Below are 20,864 nucleotides of genomic sequence, written 5' to 3' on the forward strand. Positions count from 1 at the left end.
GTATTCGGATTGACTATATTTGACTGCCATGTAGATCTAGTAAAGTAAAGTTAGTAAAAGTAAAGTAATACCAAGGCAGTTAATTGCATATTCAAACACCCTTCATAGCGACTCTAAAATCTCAATTTTAACAAGTAAAAATGATGTAAAATGTGGTATTTTGTCAGGAACTCATCACATGTTCATTACTTTTTAAAGTGTTAATTTGCAAATGTATCTCCAAATGAAACTTTGCGTGAGACAAACTGTCCATGTTTTTCCTTGCAATCAAATCCATATACATTTTAATTGGATAAAAGCTTCTTCCCCATCATGTTAATTATATTCTGTAGGCTACGTTGTGTTTGCACTAGCAGAGACAAGGCAAGGCACAATCTGTACATACTGACTAATCCAGTATCTCCCTCTTTGAATCCCGTTATTCACCAAAAGTTTAATTAAGAGTAATGTGGTGGTTATTTCTGTATTATCAAATGAGGAGAGTCAAACTTATCACACAAGTCAGAGTTATACTTAAAATACATATTTATTAGTGACAGCTCTGCAATAACGATGGCTGGTCGACGAACCGCCCTTAGATGATTCGTTTAATTCCCCCGACACAAAGGATACAAAGATATTTTATAGCAAAGATACACCCCCTTAGTCTCCATGACAAACAACAGATGTGTGGAATGGGTCACAAGGTCAGACTTGATATATGAGAAAGGAGTATCCCCCAGCCAGATAGAATTTGCTATGAAGATTGTTCTTTCCCTGGTACTTCACAGTACAGAAACACCAACTCATTCTATGGCATAAATCAATTGTCAACTCCAGATACCCTGATCTCAAGTAAAACTAATTTCCTTGACCACAAACCTAGCTAGACGAGCTCATTGAGGGGAGTGAACCTCTGGGTTATACACTATCCCAGGATAGGTGCAACATCAGAGATGACGTACGATGGTTCCAGACACTACCCCACACATCCTGACTCAGACCTTATCTCCCCCAAGGCTGAAGGAGGGAGTGACTGGGCACAGGCATTGTGGAGACAAGTAATTGGTTCCCCATTAATCACACCATCCTTTCACATGGTTTGTAATAGGTAAAGATACATACGGTATCTACATATGAAGACAATGTTCCCTCCTGTCCTCTTCTCTCTCTGATATTCTGCATAGCAACAGGGACATGTGATAGACAAGCCTGACTTATCCCCTCTCTGGGCCCCAGGTGACTGAGGCCCATATGAGGGAGGAAGTGCAACTGCCAACACCAGAGTCCGAAGGGATACTTGCTAATAACAAGAGTTCCACAGTTCAATCATATAAGAATATTTTACAGATAAGACATCTTAATTATCTATGTTACCGAGTAAATTCTCATTCTTCCGCCACAGTAAAATAATGGACAAATGGAAAAATATATGGATAAATAAACCTCAGGCAACCTTTTGCTATACCTTCATCTGGATCTTTGTAAACATCCCTACTTGCTGTGACCACCACCAAGAGAAATGGTGCTCTAGATAAATGGTTGTCTCGTTGACCAAAGTGTACTTGTGTTAGTTTTATCTGTGTGATCTGCTTGGGAAAAGGACAGTTTTATCCCAGCGTGGCTGTGGTTTATCAGCTCTAATGCGACAGTAATTATTACATTGTCATTGCCCTCCATCTAGATCCGATCCTGTATCTAATTACAGTGCTATTAATCTCACTCGCTGGACAACTCAGGGAAAGCAGCAATAGCTGTGATTGCTGTTCAAATGGAGCCTATAGTGTGAATGTTTTAGCAGTTATCTTTCAACAAAATTGTCAGGCAAACGACCTGCTCTTTAGTGGAGCCTTTCATTTTGCTCTACAGGTTGAGCTATGTATTGACGCAAAGCATAGAGAAATGCAGATGTCAGTTCTACACACGTCTGTACATGCATTGATTGACCTCACCGTTAGGCAACATTCCTACAGAAAGAAAGCTATTATTTAGCACTTAAGCAGATTGCAAATGCTACAGCTTCTGGTGGATTGTGTCTATGCTGGAGGGAATTATACAATTCATATTATCAATTCCCTGTTTTACTTACAGTATGGTGAGCTCAGGGTTCACTTCCCTCGTCCATTGATTTATACCTAAAATGTAATGTTTTTTTTTTTACTTAACCTAGTCTAATTCGACTAATTACGCTGGAATGTTGAACCTGAACCTGCTGTCTTGGGACACACAGGATTGCAAGCTATGCACAATGTGCCTTTTCAGTTATCCTAAAACTGTCGTGTGAATCGACCACTGAGTTGCTCATTTGCTTGCTAGGACACAGCAAGGCCCGATCTCTCAACTGGTTGTTTGATTCATTCATATTAATTCCCCCATCACACATATGACACATGCAGCGTGCGCATCATGCGTGAAACAAATATGTTAATTCTGACATGGTTGCGATAAATCACGAGTGAACAGAACAGCCCTTTTAAAATGTGTTGCCTCATCACTCATGCATTTGATTGAGTTCCAAACTTAGATAGGACCTTGCTGGCTGTTGCTCCGGATTAGGAATCACAAGATTTGTAAAGCGGTTGTGTTTGGCTTCTTTTTTTTTACACTGTAGCATGTAGTCACTTGTTTATACTGACTATACATTTAGTAATGATATAACAATCCCATGAAGCATATGTGTGATCTCTGTAGTTCTGCATTATTTGTAGCACAGTTATGTTTGAGGAAATCATGAAGTATATGCACTGTGTCTTGACAATGTGGGCCATCGTGACACCGGGTTGCCAAAGAGCCCTTCTAATGTTTTTCTTTCTTCCCATTCTCTTCTGCAGCCGCCATACTTGACGACCCAATGGAGTGCAGCCGGGGTGAGCGATTGGCCATCACTCTGGCAAAGGACAGCATCAACCGGTCCAGTAACCGCTCCACAACGGGAAAGCTGGAGGTGGACATCTTTGAGCTGCTGAGAGACAGTGAATATGAGATGGGAGAGACCAGTAAGTAGTGGGCGGGTGAGGATGAGAGAACGAGATGGCTTCCGACTCTGTCATCATTTTCAAAAAGTGAAAGACCAGGGTGTCACTGAGTGCCACATTAGAACATCTGTCTGTCTCTGGCTGTCAGGCTGTCAGTGTCTGTCTGTCCGTCCGTCCATCCGTCCTTCTGTCTGTCAGTCTTTTAAATTCTGTGCCTGTCTCCCCTTGTTATCCCCTGCTTTCAGAAATCCCTTGAGTACAGCGAGATAAGTCTATCTTGTTTAGTAATATTTGTAGTAGCGAGAACAGTGGTAAACAAATTATTGGAAAATAGCTGAGGTGCTCTCTCGTGTGAAAGAGCAAAATGAGCAGTCATATTTGGATGTTTCAGGAGCCAAAAGGTATGTTGATGTCTGGATGTTAGATTTTGGACCTTGTTTTGTTTCCTTGTTTACGCCTAGCTGTTTGAATGACTAGACTAAAGATATACAGTAAATACTACAGCTCTAATAAGGTGGACAGGATTTGGACAAATCTTAATACCAATGTCAATAGCCTATCACCATGACGTTGTGGATTGATACAGTGCAATGAAATATTAATAATGCATTAACATTTCAACAAGTTGGTTTTGGTGCTGGTATTTTCATACTAGCTACTTTGAGTAGATGAAAAAAATAATTTCGCTATTTGAGTTAGAATGTTATGACCCCTTTAGGTATCCCCCAAAAATATACACATACAGTTGTAGTGGGAAGTTTACATACACTTAGGTTGGAGTCATTAAAACTCGTTTTTCAACCACTCCACAAATTTCTTAACAAACTATAGTTTTGGCAAGTCAGTTACAGTGAGGGAAAAAAGTATTTGATCCCCTGCTGATTTTGTACGTTTGCCCACTGACAAAGAAATTATCAGTCTATAATTTTTATGGTAGGTTTATTTGAAAAGGGAGAGACAAAATAACAACAACAAAAATCCAGAAAAACGCATGTCAAAAATCTTATATATTGATTTGCATTTTAATGAGGGAAATAAGTATTTGACCCCCTCTCAATCAGAAAGATTTCTGGCTCCCAGGTGTCGTTTATACAGGTAACGAGCTGAGATTAGGAGCACACTCTTAAAGGGAGTGCTCATAATCTCAGTTTGTTACCTGTATAAAAGACACCTGTCCACAGAAGCAATCAATCAGATTCCAAACTCTCCACCATGGCCAAGATCAAAGAGCTCTCCAAGGATGTCAGGGACAAGATTGTAGACCTACACAAGGCTGGAATGGGCTACAAGACCATCGCCAAGCAGCTTGGTGAGATGGTGACAACAGTTGGTGCGATTATTCGCAAATGGAAGAAACACAAAAGAACTGTCAATATCCCACGGCCTGGGGCTACAGATCTCACCTCGTGGAGTTGCAATGATCATGAGAGCGGTGAGGAATCAGCCCAGAATGATCTCAAGGCAGCTGGGACCATAGTCACCAAGAAAACAATTGGTAACACAGTACGCCGTGAAGGACTGAAACCCTGCAGCGCCCGCAAGGTCCCCCTGCTCAAGAAAGCACATATACATGCCCGTCTGAAGTTTGCCAATGAACATCTGAATGATTCAGAGGACAAGTGGGTGAAAGTGTTGTGGTCAGATGAGACCAAAATGGAGCTCTTTGGCATCAACTCAACTCGCCGTGTTTGGAGGAGGAGGAATGCTGCCTATGACCCCAAGAACACCATCCCCACCATCAAACATGGAGGTGGAAACATTATGCTTTGGGGGTGTTTTTCTGCCAAGGGGGCAGGACAACTTCACTGCATCAAAGGGACGATGGACGGGGCAATGTACCGTCAAATCTTGGGTGAGAACATCCTTCCGTCAGCCAGGGCATTGAAAATGGGTCATGGATGGGTATTCCAGCATGACAATGACCCAAAACACACGGCCAAGGCAACAAAGGAGTGGCTCAAGAAGAAGCACATTAAGGTCCTGGAGTGGCCTAGCCAGTCTCCAGACCTTAATCCCATAGAAAATCTGTGGAGGGAGCTGAAGGTTCGAGTTGCCAAACGTCAGCCTCCAAACCTTAATGACTTGGAGAAGATCTGCAAAGAAGAGTGGGACAAAATCCCTCCTGAGATGTGTGCAAACCTGGTGGCCAACTACAAGAAACGTCTGACCTCTGTGATTACCAACAAGGGTTTTGCCACCAAGTACTAAGTCATGTTTTGCAGAGGGGTCAAATACTTATTTCCCTCATTAAAATGTAAATCAATTCATAACCTTTTTGACATGAGTTTTTCTGGATTTTTTTGTTGTTATTCTGTCTCTCACTGTTCAAATAAACCTACCATTAAAATTATAGGCTGATCATTTCTTTGTCAACGTACAAAATCAGCAGAGAATCAAATACTTTTTTCCCTCACTGTAGAACATCTACTTTGTGCATGACACAAGTAATGTGTCATGCACAATTGTTTACAGACAGATTATTTCACTTATAATTCACTGTAACTCAATTCCAGTGGGTCAGACGTTTACATACACTAAGTTGACTGTGCCTTTAAACAGCTTGGAAAATTCCAGAAAATTATGTCATGGCTTTAGAAGCTTCTGATAGGCTGATTGACATAATTTGAGTCAATTGGAGGTGTACCTGTGGCTGTATTTCAAGGCCTACCTTCAAATTCAGTGCCTCTTTGCTTGACATCATGGGAAAATCAAAAGAAATCAGCCAAGACCACAGAAAAAAAGTGTAGACATCCACAAGTCTGGTTCATCCTTGGGAGCAATTTCCAAACGCTTGAAGGTACCACGTTCATCTGTACAAACAATAGTACGCAAGGGCCTCCCGCGTGGCGCAGTGGTCTAAGACACTGCATTGCAGTGCTAGCTGTGCCACCAGAGGTTCTGGGTTCGCGCCCAGCCGGCTGCGACCGGGAGGCCCATGGGGCGGCGCACAATTGGCCCAGCGTCGTCCGGGTTAGGAAGGGTTTGGCCGCACTAGTGACTCCTGTGGTGGGCCGGGCGCAGTGCACGCTGACCAGTTCACCAGGTGTATGGTGTTTCCTCCGACAGATTGGTGCGGCTGGCTTCCGGGTTGGATGTGCATTGTGTCAAGAAGCAGTGCGGCTTGGCTTGGTTGGGTTGTGTTTCGGAGGACGCATGGCTCTCAACCTTCGCCTCTCCCGAGTCCGTATGGGAGTTGCAGCGATGAGACAAGACTGTAACTTCTACCAATTGGATACCACGAAATTGGGGAGAAAAAAGGGGTAAAATAAAAATATATTAAAAAAAAACAATAGCAAGCAAGTATAAACACCATTCATTGGACCACGCAGCCGTCATACCGCTCAGGAAGGAGACGTGTTCTGTCTCCTAGAGATGAACGAAAAGTGAAAATCAATCCGAGAACAACAGCAAAGGACCTTGTGAAGATGCTGGAGGAAAGTGGTGATCCTAACTGACCTAAAACAGGGGATTTTTACAAGGATTAAATGTCAGGAATTGGGAAAAACTGAGTTTAAATGTATTTGGCTAAGGTGTATGTAAACTTCCGACTTAAAATGTATATATATACACTACCATTCAAAAGTTTGGGGTCACTTCGAAATGTCCTTGTTTTTGAAAGAAAAGCAAATTTTTTTTGTCTCGGGCATAGTGGTGGAGGAGACAGACGTAGGAAGCAGCGAGAAGGGTTATAGCTTTTAATGCTCGAAAAGCAAAACACCTGCCAACCCAACATGCGAACTTAGCGCACACAAAATTAAAGTGCCCCAAACACAGGGGACAAAATACAGTGAGCGCAACACGATGCACTAGCGCAAAATACAGACAGCGCTTACCCAAGCAACACACAGAGGAAACAATCCCGCACAAAGAGCAGGCGGGCCAACTAGCTAATATAGCCCCGCTAATCAACCCAACTACGGACAGGTGCAAACAATAACAGAAAGGGGGAAAACAAAAAGGAATCAGTGGCAGCTAGTAGGCCGGTGACGACGACCGCCGAGCGCCACCCGAGCAGGAGGGGGCACCACCTTCGGTGGGAGTCGTGCCACAATGACACGTTTTGTTAGCTAATCCAAGTTTATCATTTTAAAAGGCTAATTGATCAAACTGTTGATCTAATTAAAGAAGCAATAAAACTGGCCTTCTTTAGACTAGTTGAGTATCTGGAGCATTAGGATTTGTGGGTTCGATTACAGGCTCAAAATGGCCAGAAACAAAGACCTTTCTTGTGAAACTCGTCAGTCTATTCTTTTTCTGAGAAATGAAGGCTATTCAATGCTAGAATTTGCCAAGAAACTGAAGATCTCGTATACCGCTGTGTACTACTCCCTTCACAGAACAGCGCAAACTGGCTCTAACTGGAATAGAAAGTAGAGTGGGAGGCCCCGGTGCACAACTGAGCAAGAGGACAAGTACATTAGAGTGTCTAGTTTGAGAAACAGACGCCTCACAAGTCCTCAACTGGCAGCTTCATTACATTTTACCCGCAAAACACCAGTCTCAACATCAACAGTGAAGAGTTGACTCCGGGATGGTGCCTTCTAGGCAGAGTTGCAAAGAAAAAGCCATATCTCAGACTGGCCAATAAAAATAAAAGATTAAGATGGGCAAATGAACACAGACACTGGACAGAGGAAGGTTGGAAAAAGTGTTATTGACAGACGAATCTAAGTTTTAGGTGTTCGGATCACAAAGAAGAACATTCGTGAGATGCAGAAAATATGAAAAGACGCTAGAGGAGTGCTTGATGCCATCTTTCAAGCACGGTGGAGGCAATGTGATGGTCTGGGGGTGCTTTGGTGTTGGTAAAGTGGGAGATTTGTACAGGGTAAAAGGGATCTTGAAGAACGAAGGCTATCACTGCAACGCCATGCCATACCCTGTGGACGGCGCTTAATTGGAGCCAATTTCCTCCTACAACAGGACAATGACCCAAAACACAGCTTCAAACTATGCAAGAAGTATTTAGGGAAGAAGCAGTCAGCTGGTATTCTGTCTATAATGGAGTGGCCAGCACAGTCACCGGATCTCAACCCTATTGAGCTGTTGTGGGAGCAGCTTGACCGTATGGTACGTAAAAAGCCAATCCAACTTGTGGGAGGTGCTTCAGGAAGCATGGGCTGAAATCTCTTCAGATTACCTCAACAAACTGAGAACTAGAATGCTAAAGGTCTGCAAGGCTGTAATTTCTGCAAATGGAGGATTCTTTGACGAAAGCAAAGTTTGAAGGACACAATTATTATTCAAATGAAAAATCATTGGAAAACAAGGACATTTCTAAGTGACCCCAAACTTTTGAACGGTGGTGTATATTTTGATAAAATATAGAATTTGTCCTTTACCACTATAGCCCAGAGAAACGCATTGAATAACACATTCATAAATGTAAAAAAAATTAAGTCAAAAAATCTATCATAAGAAACAAGGTTTTGAAGTAGCTGGAGATATAAGAAAGCTCATACTGTGTTTAACCCCTTTTTTGGGTAGGCACAAAAGTACTTTCATACTTCCGTAAATTTTTTGAAACGGTACTGGTTACGTTCAGACTAGTCCTGTGACACTTGTGGGGGTCGTAGAGCAAAACGGAGAGCAAAACACCATCGTGTTCATGAGAATATTCCCTTTCCACAGTGGGGTCATATTAGTTTGTAGCCCAAACGCTTCGGAAGCTACAAACAGAAGTTGTCATCAACAGTATTTGACTTCAGAAGAGTCCCCTGACACCTTTGGGGGTTATAGAGCAAAACGGAGACCGCCATCGTGCTCCCCTTTCCGTAAATGAACCTTTATTTAACTAGGCAAGTCAGTTAATAAGAACAAAGTCGTATTTACAATAGCGTATTTACAATACCTTTCACCGCAGATGCGGAAGTATAGCATAGGCGGATGTGGTGGACTGAGAAAAACAGATATCTCTAGTTTAAACTGATGGATTCTGATGGGGATTTTTTTTATTATGTTACTTAGATTGATGCACCTGTGCGTCAATCGACTCTAGGGGGTTAAACGCACATTGTACTGTAGGTGTATGCCCATTAGATTCATACCATCATTCAGTCAGTAACCTTATTGAGCTGGGGCTTCCAAATTGAGGACAGTAGCCCTATTGTTATAAAAAAGAGGACCCTTCCTTGCAATTCTCAGAATTAGTAGAGCTTAATGGTCGTGGTAGCTCCTCCTCATACATAAGAACAACTGTATTCCTCTCCCTGCTTGGTTGGCTGCCTGTAAACCCCGTCCTAATTTAGTGCTGTAGTGGATGTGCCCAGGTAGAAATTGGATTAGGGATGGATCAGTGGCACCAGTAAGGGGGAAATCTCACACAGCCAGCACTACCTGCCCAGCACAGTGTGTGTGTGTGTGTGTGTGTGTGTGTGTGTGTGTGTGTGTGTGTGTGTGTGTGTGTGTGTGTGTGTGTGTGTGTGTGTGTGTGCGTGTGCGTGTGCGTGTCTTTCTGCCCGCCCAGCCCCAGCCTTCCCACAACACCAGACCTCTTCCTTTTATTAGAGCTCTGATTAGGGCCATGAATGATGGATAGAAAGTCAGCCAAGACCACCAAGCTTTGTAGAGGCATGTGCGTGAGTGCCCTTACAAAACACGCACGTCAAATGTATGTGAAATTTAGAGTTCGCATGTTAACTCCACCTTTTCACATGTGAGAAAAACGTGTTTTCACCTCACTTGAATTTTGCATGTGAAAAATGGGATATACCATTTCACATGTGAAAAACTTTCTCGTGAAAATCTCACGTTCAACATGTGGAATTGCAAGTTCCCGTGTGGTGGTGAAATGGTGTCATTCTCCTCACATGTGAAAAGGTGGTGTTAACATGTTGCAGTAGAAATTTTTCCACATATGGGACTGCAAATTCTGTAACACCATTCTGTAAAAAGGTAACTTAGCCTACCTGAGTATAATAATTCAAGTGTGTTACTGCTGCAGGTACACGCCTCTCACCTTCATATGTTGGTCAGTGACTATTAGAAAGAGCCCAGTGAAAAGAACAGAAGCTAGTGCTCCATGTCTCCTTATTTATCCTGTTTAACATGTTAAAATGAGCACTGTCAGAGTTAATCAGTTAACTCAAGTTCACTTTTTGTAATTTCAGTGCAGACATTTGTTTTGGGGGGCACATTGTCTGAAATCTTTCAAAATACACTGAAAACATCCAACATAAATTACAGTTCAATTTGAGCAAATTATGAAGCGAATCCTGTGATATACTCTATACATTTTGTAATCACTTTGACAGCTCTAGTTGTCATTAAAGTGTGAAAATGCATATGTGAAAGTGTAGCGGACATGAGTACACGTGAAATGTATAATACCACATGTGAAATGTTGGGAAACCACATGTGTCTGAGTCATGTGAAAAATATCCATGTGTCTGACTCTTTTTCACATCTGATTTGTTCACATGTGAAACATTGGTGTGAAATGTCACGCGTGTCCGAAAACCACGTGTGTGTACAAACGTTTACATGGGACATTTTTCACGTGATTTGTTCACACGTGTTCAGATGTGTCCAAAAAACACATATTTGTACACCTTATTTTCACTTACTGCGTGTGAGTGGTGTGTGTGTGTGTGTGTGTGTGGTTTTGATGTGTGTGTGTGCGTGCATTCTTGTGTGCCAATGAATGTGTATATTTCTGTCGGTTCACAGAACTGAACTCCAGGTCCCGTGCATATGTTGGCTTTATCTCATTTGCAGCTGCTGCAGCTTTCAATGGGAATTAATTGATTTGAGGGAATCAATTGTAAACAAACAGAATGGACTCCAGACAACCCACTGACCTTCTGACCAAGATTAGACAGAAGTGGTGCAGAATTCCGTTATAATGATCCACATTCATATTGGAAAAGTTGTCACTTGTCACGGATGTAAATTGCTTTGGCCATAGAACGAGGAGGAGCGGGAAAAGAATCCCAAACGGACACATTGGCCTTTTCTCAATTGAATTTGCTCAACTACTGCGTTCTCTCTCCTCTGTCCTCTCTGGCCTACTTTTGAAAAAGGTAATCGAGGAGAGGCAGCGAGGAGAGTGAAAGTGGATGAAAATGCACTTGTATGAAATGGCTGTCCTTATCCAATCTTGCGTCATCAGGCAAGTTACGTGTACAGGGTGGAATTCCAAAATAAATATACAAAGTGATAAAAACTAATTCAGAAGAAATTAGAAAAGGACATTCTGTTCCCTGTGTAAAATAGAAAACACACCCCTGTGAAAAGCCTCATGGGTCATCATGTCAGGATAATCAAGATCACTTTGTAGTTCGGTGACGCCGTGCAGACAGGTGCAAATGTGCTTTAAATGGAGGAGAGAGGGGCAGGTGGGTGGGATAGGAGAAGGAGGGGAGTGTAGGGGACACTCCATTGGATGACAAAGGGATTATTTATTAATCATTTGATTCACTGCTCCTGTAATTTTCTAATCTCGTTCGGCGAGGATCCCGAGCTTTGCTCCAATGGCTAAAAGATTGTCCCCCTTTACTCTCCCTTTATAAATATTTACCCGCATTTGGTGTTTGTTAATGGCCCATCCCCCATCCCAGCCAGTCTGTCTCCCTCCACGGTTGTGTCCGAAATGGCACCCTGTTCCCTACATAGTTCACTACATAGTACATCTTAGCCGCCCACATCTTAAAACAGCAGTCCTCCTTCTCACTACCATACAATGTTAATTAAGGACAGGGATCAAGCCCCACCTGAAATTACATTTTGTTTCCCCTGCAAGTAAGATTAAACCCAAACTCGTGTGCAGGGGAGTGCATAGGGAAAATTATATTTCCCTAAATATGTTCCCTTTTAGACACTGATTCAGTGTGATGGTGATGGTGGATGTTAGAAAAGACAGATCACAACTGCTTTTTGAAGACTGATAAAATATCTGAAAGGTTTAGATTAAATGTAGTTCTCAGCTATTATTTTAACCAGGTCATTGTGCCCCTCTGCATGACGGCACATTTTGCTTGGCACTAACTCCTACATGACACTTGTAAGTACTACTTTTGTCCCCAATTGTTATCTTAAAAAGAATGCTTCTTGACAAGAGATTCTAAATGGTTAGCAAAAACTTCCACATGGCCAGATCTCATTCCAAGCTGTTGCTAATTATGTTCTATGATTGCACCCCCATTCAATCTGTCATATTTCAATCCACAGCTGTAGATCTACTATCGGTGAGGTGAAATCTTACACAGAGCAGCTGTAAGTTAATACATCGATAGAACATGATCAAGTTAATAGGCAGAAAACCCCAAAACCTCCTACTTATTAAAGATGAACTGGGAACCGCTGGCTCAGACTGTTAGTGTAGGATAAAACTACACACTAAGCAACATACAACTCCTATTTAATAGGCTGAATGTGGTCTTTTGACCATGTCCTGTCCTGTATTATCTGACTGGATGCTTGTCTCTCTGTGTTGACAGTGTGCCAGATCCTGTCCAAGGGAGTGGTGGCAGTCCTGGGTCCCTCCGCCAGCCCTGCTTCCAATTCCATCATCAGCAATATCTGTGGAGAGAAAGAGGTGAGTACTGGCTCGTATTTTGACTGGCTTTATTTTGCCTGTCACAATAGCACTGTTTGCCAGTCATATTATGGAACAGTATGTTTTATTATTACTGTGGTTTTGAGACCGTGCTTGACCCTTGTCAATGACTCACGTCAATGCCACAGCAGACAGAATTCTTTTCATAACGTTCTAAGCTATTGTCTGAATTTTCAAAGGGGCCAAGAGTCAAGGACTTAACAGCGTACAACATTAATCTAATCTAATCATTTCTCAGATGGATTGTAAATTGTCTTGGTCCTGCCATGTGTCTGTTAGTTTTGTGAAGGACCACTTCTCGTTGAACAACATAGAAGGTCATAATTTATATGTTTTCAGTTCAGGGTCCATTCAAATAAAATAAAATCAAATGTTATTTGTCACATGCGCTGAATACATGCGCCGAATACCTTACAGTGAAATGCTTACTTACAAGCCCTTAACCAACAATGCAGTTTTAAGAAAAAAATAAGAAAAGTAAGAGATAAGAATAATAAATAATTAAAGACAGCAGTAAATAACAATAGCGGGGCTATATACAGGGGGTACCGGTACAGAGTCAATGTGATGGGGCACCGGTGTCGAGGTAATTGAGGTAATATGTACATTGAGTCGTGATGTTGAACAGTTTTGCTTAGGCTCCAGTGATTTGTGCTTACTGCAGGATGTTACTACTGTCTTTTATGCATGCTATTATGCAAAATGTCAATTTATATAAGTCTATAATAAAAATCACATTTATTTTCCGATATATGTCACCTTTAATGAGAACTGTGATGATTTGATCAGTCTTTAGGCTTGGACTCCCTGCAGTTGTAACTCTCTAGTGATGTATACTGTCTATCTCTTTGAAATGTTCTGAACCTGAGGTCATTCCCTGTGTGAATAAATGAACATGTAGATGAATTGTATGTTCTTAAACAAGTTAACTTTCTGTAATGTATTCATCGGACCATGTGCCACACAAGACTCCTTAAAGCAGCGTTTCCCAAACTTGGTCCTCGGGACCGCAAGGTGTGCATGTTTTTTTTTTTTTCCCTACACAGCTGTTTCAAATAATCAACTAATCATCAAAACGTGCACCTCTTGGGGTCCCGAGGACCAAGTTTGGGAAACGCTGCCTTAAAGGGATACCTTGTGATTTTGACAATGAGGCCCTTTATCTACTTCCCCAGAGTCAGAGCATGCTAGCAGACACCCATAGACTTCCAGCCAACGCTAGTTAGCATTGGCTCACAAAACTACCTCTAACTTCCTTCATACTGGACACAGAGACATAAAAATGGTATCCACCTGTTCATCGGACTCTGGAGATGTAAATATCATAAGATGTTCTTAAAGATGTTCTTAATCTTAACTTTAATGCTAAATGATTAAGGCAAATACATTAAAATGTTTCACGCAAATACCATCTAAAAGGCCAGGCACAAGACTGTGTGAGTTCTGCAGGTCTAAAACGATGATGACATGTAAGAATGATGATGCCACATCCTGGCTTTTAAAAAAGGCCAACAGAATAGTGTTTTCGAGGAGTTTCTCGAATAGCTGTCAGAGGTGTACTCTGACAATGAATAAAGGTCACATTGCTCTGTTATTACCCTGAAAGGGATATCTCACTAATGGTCTCCTTTTGCAAACTAGACATATCGATAGTCTTTCTCAGTAGAGGACAACAGGCCTGGCCCTGGCTGATGGAACATGTCTGTGGGATTGAGGGAGGGAGAGTTCTTTGGCCACTTTATTACGACCTGTTTGAGGGGAGAGTGGAGTGTGATGGAGAATATTGTTTTCCAATATAATTGCCAGAGGTGTGTGTTTAATGCAGTAGCCACATAGTACTAATGTTGATTAGCAGTTATTATATTGATATTGCGTATGTGCTGGTATAATGTATATCCAACACTGACAAATAGATCAATGAGGAATCAATGTGTTGTATACAGTGTCTTCAGAAAGTATTCACATCCCTTGACTTGTTCCACATTTTGTTGTGTTACAGCCTTAAGTTACATGTCGCTGGCCTACACACCATACCCCATAATGTGGAATTGTGTTTTTCAAACTTTTTACAAATTAATAAAAAATGGAAAGCTGAAATGTCTTGAGTCAATAAGTATTCAAGCCCTTTATGGAAGCCTAAATAATTGCTTAACAAGTCACATAATAAGTTGCATGGACTCACTCTGTGTGCAATAATAGTGTTTAACATGATTTTTGAATGACCTAATATCTATACCCCACACATACTATCTGTAAGGTCCCTCAGTCGCAGTGAATTTCAAACACTTATTCATCCACAAAAAACAGGGAGGTTTTCCAATGCCTCGCAAAGAAGGGCACCTATTTGTAGATGGGTAAAAATAAAAGCAGACATTCAATTTCCCTTTGAGCATGGTGAAGTTATTAATTACACTTTGGATAGTGAATCATTGCACACAGTCTATACAAAGATTCAGGCATCCTTCCTAACTCAGTTCCCGGAGAGGAAGAAAACCGCTCAGGGATTTCACCATGAGGCCAATAGTGACTTTAAAACAATTACTAGTTTAATGGCTGTAATAGAAAATTGAGGATGGAATCAACAACATTGTAATTACTCCACATTACTAACCTAATTGACAGAGTGAAAAGAAGGAAGCCTGTACAGAAGACAAATATTCCAAAATATGCATCCTGTTTGCAACAAGTAACTAAAGTAATGCTGCAAAACATGTGGCAAACTGAGTACCACGTTTTATATTTTCAAGCATAGTGGTGGCTGTATCATGTTATGGGTATGCTTGTAATTGTTAAGGACTGGGGAGTTTTTTAGGACAATAAAGAAATGGAATGAATCTAAGCACAGGCAAAATCCTAGAGAAAAACCTGGTTCAGTCAGCTTTCCACCAGATACAGGGAGATTAATTCACCTTTCAGCAGGACAATAACCTAAAACACAAGGCCAAATCTACACTGGAGTTGCTTACCAAGAAGACAGTTAATGTTTCTGAGTGGCCGAGTTACAATGTTGACTTAAATCTACTTGAAAATCTATGGCAAGACCTGAAAATGGTTGTGTACCAATGATCAACAACCAATTTGACAGAGCTTGAAGAATTCTGAAAAGAATAATGGGCAAATGTTGCGCAATCCAACTGTGGAAAGATCTTAGAGACTTACCCAGAAAGACTCACAGCTGTAATCGCTGCAAAAGTACTTTTACCAAGTATTGACTCAGTGGTGTGAATACTTATGTAAATTAAATATTTTTGTGTTTCATTTTCAATACATTTGCAAAAATGTATAAAAACATGTTTTCACTTTGTCTTTATGGGGTATTGTGTGTACAGTCGTGGCCAAAAGTTTTGAGAATGACACAAATATTAATTTCCACAAAGTTTGCTGCTTCAGTGTCTTTAGATATTTTTGTCAGGTGTTACTATGGAATACTGAAGTATAATTACAAGCATTTCAGAAGTGTCAAAGGCTTTTATTGACAATTACATGAAGTTGATGCAAAGAGTCAATATTTGCAGTGTTGACCCTTCTTTTTCAAGACCTCTGCAATCCGCCCTGGCATGCTGTCAATTAACTTCTGGATCACATCCTGACTGATGGTAGCCCATTCTGGCATAATCAATGCCTGGAGTTTGTCAGAATTTGTGGGTTTTTGTTTGTCCACCCGCCTCTTGAGGATTGACCACAAGTTCTCAATGGGATTAAGGTCTGGGGAGTTTCCTGGCCATGGACCCAAAATATCGATGTTTTGTTCCCCGAGCCACTTACTTATCACTTTTGCCTTATGGCAAGGTGCTCCATCATGCTGGAAATGCATTGTTTGTAACCAAACTGTTCCTGGATGGTAAGGAGAAGTTGCTCTCGGGGGATGTGTTGGTACCATTCTTTATTCATGGCTGTGTTCTTAGGCAAAATTGTGAGTGATCCCACTCCCTTGGCTGAGAAGCAACCCCACACATGAATGGTCTCAGGATGCTTTACTGTTGGCATGACACAGGACTGATGGTAGCACTCACCTTGTCTTCTCCGGACAAGCTTTTTTCCGGATGCCCCAAACAATCGGAAAGGGGATTCATCAGAGAAAATGACTTTACCCTAGTCCTCAGCAGTCCAATCCCAGTACCTTTTGCAGAATATCAGTCTGTCTCTGATGTTTTTCCTGGAGAGAAGTGGCTTCTTTGCTGCCCTTCTTGACACCAGGCCATCCTCCAAAAGTCTTTGCCTCACTGTGCGTGCAGATGCACTCACGCCTGCCTGCTGCCATTCCTAAGCAAGCTCTGTACTGGTGGTGCCCCGATCCCGCAGCTGAATCAACTTTAGGAGACGGTCTCCTTGAAGTTCTTGATGATCCGATAAATGGCGGATTTAGGTGCAATCTTACTGGCAGCAATATCCTTGCCTGTGAAGCCCTTTTTGTGCAAAGCAATGATGGCGGCACGTGTATCCTTGCAGGTAACCACCGTTGACAGAGGAAGAACAATGATTCCAAGCACCACCCTCCTTTTGAAGCTTCCAGTCTGTTATTCGAACTCAATCAGCATGACAGAGTGATCTCCAGCCTTGCATTTCACACCTGTGTTAACAAAAGAATCACTGACATGATGTCAGCTGGTCCTTTTGTGTCAGGGCTGAAATGCAGTGGAAATGTTTTTGGGGATTCAGTTCATTTGCATGGCAAAGAGGGACTTTGCAATTAATTGCAATTCATCTGATCACTCTTTATAACATTCTGGAGTATATGCAAATTGTCATCATACAAACTGAGGCAGCAGACTTTGTGAAAAGACATTTTTGTGTCATTCTCAAAACTTTTGGCCACGACTGTAGATTGGTAAGAGAGAGGAAAAATATATTTAATCGATTTTTTATTCAGGCTGTAACACAACAACATGTGTAATAAGTCAAGGGGTATGAATACTTTCTGAAGGCACTGTATATTTTACTTTCTATATATATATATATATATATATATATATATATATATATCAACCCGGCATCTACAGTAGCCTATATAGTGTTACATGGTGTTGTGTGTGTGTGTGTGTGTGTGTGTGTGTGTGTGTGTGTGTGTGTTTGTGGCAGTTGTTGTGAAGGTGTTGGGGAGTCAATTACTTCCTGTCTGTGCTCAGTGATTGTGTCTGTGTTCATAATTCTTTACTGGGAGAGTGCACAGATGCTGGCAAGCTGACAGGAGGCCGAGTAAATAGGGGGACATATGAAAATATGGCTCATGACAGCCCCTTCCATGTGATCAACCTATTACAAACACTCAATTTATCATTCGGAGAGCTCCATATCCATTTGGGAGGCTCTAAGTGATGCTGTACAGAGGCATACTGTAACCCATCTGGATGTTTAGAATGGTAACTAATAAAAACAGTACCTGTTCAGTGGACAGGTTTTTATCTCTTCACAGGAAGCAATTGCGTAGCACAGATGCCGAGAACTCCTAGCTCCATGTACAGTATAATCCTTTTAACACCTCTTAAACGTTAGCTTTCCTATTTAGTGGACTTTGAGCGGTTCTAGACCGGTTCTGACCAACATTTTTGTGTACAGAGTGCTCTGTGAACAGCACAACATCAATTGCTGCACTCTTTGAAATCTGACACCTCATTTGCATAGAGAGCGACACATTAGATTTTCTGGCCTATGCAGATAATGGTTTGATTTCCTCTGGCTGTGAACCTCGCAGCTTCGCTTACAATACGGGAAATATGAAATGGGATACCCTAACTATAGCAGCAAAAGCAATCTCATCACGCTGTGATGTTCATTGATGGATTTAGACCACTTTCTCTTGGTCACAGCAAGACAAAATCACTTTGTGTTTAAAGCTGAAGTTGTAACAAGTCAGCAAGCATGGCGTCTGCGTCGCTCAGAGGATGCTGGGCAGAAAATGCTCTGTCGTCAGTTATGAAGTGTTGCCAATTTTGTACTGTCAATAAGTATTATCATATTTATTTTACAGTTAAAAGATAGGTTAAATATTAAAGTAATTTATAATTTGATTGTTACTATATTTAGAATGCATTTCAATCATTTCATGCCCTATTCCCCCACTTTTGTTGAGTAATATTATTTGTTATATTTTCATCTTTTTATCATGTTTGTACTGTGTACTTGAGCTTGTGTCCTCAAAAGAGACTACACCTGAGAAATGTATAACTATTTTTATCAGAAAGGTGAGATTTGAATCTTCTGGCAGTTTAAGCATTACTAGGTATTGTTTATGGCTGTCTTATGATAAATAATTATTGTCTATTTGTCTGTCTATTTAGGCAGAAATCTAAATGTTTACATTGCATTGAACAGTTTTTTATGTTTTGCTGTTGAATGCTGCAGAACATGTTTTAAGTAATAGTCTTCTACACTGAACAAAAATATAAACGCAACATGTAAAGTGTTTGGTCCCATGTTTCATGAGCTGAAATAAAAGATTCCCAAAATGTTACATATGCACAAAAGCTTATTTCTCTCAAATTTTGGGCACCAATTTGTTTACATCCATGTTAGTGAGCATTTCTCCTATGCCAATATCATCCATCCACCTGACAGGTGTGGCATATCAAGAAGTTGATTAAACAGCATGTTCATTACACAGGTGCACCTTGTGTTTGGGACAATAAAAGGCCACTCTAAAATGTGCAGTTTTGTCACACAACACAATGCCACAGATGTTTCAAGTTTTGAGGGAGCGTGCAATTGGCGTGCTGACTGCAGGAATGTCCACCAGAGCTGTTGCCAGATAATTTAATTTTAATTTCTCTACCATATTTTGGCAGTACGTCCAACCGGCCTCACAACTGCAGGCCACGTATATGGCATTGTGTGGGTGAGCGGTTGCTGATTTCAATGTTGTGAACAGAATGCCCCATGGTGGCGGAGGGGTTATGGTATGGGCATGCATAAGCTATGGACAATGAACACAATTGCATTTTATCGATGGCAATTTTAATGCTTAGAAATACCGTGGCGAGATCCTGAGGCCCATTGTCGTGCCATTCATCCGCCGCCTTCACCTCATGTTTCAGCATGATAATGCTCGGCTACATGTCGCAAGGATCTGCATACAATTCCTGGAAGCTGAAAATGCCCCAGTTCTTCCATGGCCTGCATACTCACCAGACATGTCACCCATTGAGCTTGTTTGGGATGCTTTGGATCAACTTGTATGACAGTGTGTTCCAGTTCCCGCCAATATCCAGAAACTTCGCACAGCCATTGAAGAGGAGTGGTACAACATTCCACAGGCCACAATCAACAGCCTGATCAACTCTATGCGCTGCATGAGGAAAATGGTGGTCACACCAGATACTGACTGATTTGCTGATCCACGCCCCTACCTTTTTTTAAGGTGTCTGTGACCAACAGATGCATATCTGTATTCCCAGATATGAAATCCATAGATTAGGGCCTAATGAATTTATTTCAATTGACTGATTTCCTTATATGGACTGTTAATCAGTCAAATTTTGGAAATTGTTGCATGCCGGTTGATATTTCTGTTCAGTATAATTTACGTCAGTTGTAAGGACCTCTGACGTGGGTTTAAAAATTGAGGAAATGTCTCTGGTTTTAGCATGAATCACACAGAAAATCTCACTGCCTATAGACTGCCAATAGGTACTTATCACTGTGGGAGACCGTTCATTCTATTGCTAGAATAAAAGCGGTACCTGCTGCATGCTGACTGGTAGCGACAAACCTGACGGTTCTACTTTTAGATTTGCAGTGCTTGTCAGTGGCCAAGAACTTCACTTTGTGCCAATCAGAGAGCACGAACCCCCACATTGGGGGAGCCAACAGGAGTGACAACAAATAAAATAAAATAAATTTTAAAAAATGGATTTTTTTCTCCGTTGCCATGTTTGCGGTTTTCGAACAAATTGTGTAACTTTGAAAACGATGTTGCGGTTGAAAATGTATTGGTAGCGGATTGTTTTTTTGGGCTACTTCTAGTGAGTGAATGGGTGAATGGTGGGAGGGCTGGATGGGTGTTTATGTGTTCAGAGCACTGGTTGAGAGAGCGCTGCATCTGAGTCACCAAGACAGAGCAGCACACCCACTGACAACTTTTTGCCAGTTGTCTGTTGGTGGTTTAGATTGTCATTATGGAGACACATATCCACCCCTTTCTCTATAAAACATATTAACGCACTAGAAGTGATATAACAGAGACAAAGCAATAGAAAATAACTTTAGGCGCACTAGAGGGCTTTAGATAAATAAACTGCATTCTAATGTCGACTTTTCTTATGGAAAACCATATCAAACGCATGCTCAGTGCTCAGTTCTTGGGTCTCAAGCGCTGCACGAGTGAACATTTGATATGGAAGATAAAGAACTCCCTCGCA

General features: G+C 41.4%; 1 protein-coding gene across 1 annotated transcript in view; it reads left to right on the forward strand.

Annotated features, from left to right (window-relative positions):
* LOC123729216 (glutamate receptor ionotropic, kainate 4) overlaps positions 1 to 20,864 on the forward strand; it is a 494,511-nt gene that overhangs the window by 312,011 nt on the left and 161,636 nt on the right. The window contains exons 4-5 of the mRNA XM_045703471.1: positions 2,811 to 2,975; positions 12,392 to 12,489. Of these exons, the coding sequence (XP_045559427.1) occupies positions 2,811 to 2,975; positions 12,392 to 12,489 (263 nt within the window). The remainder of the gene's footprint in view (positions 1 to 2,810; positions 2,976 to 12,391; positions 12,490 to 20,864) is intronic.

Source organism: Salmo salar, chromosome ssa20, assembly GCF_905237065.1.
Source record: "Salmo salar chromosome ssa20, Ssal_v3.1, whole genome shotgun sequence".
In the NCBI taxonomy this organism is placed as follows: Eukaryota; Metazoa; Chordata; class Actinopteri; order Salmoniformes; family Salmonidae; genus Salmo; species Salmo salar.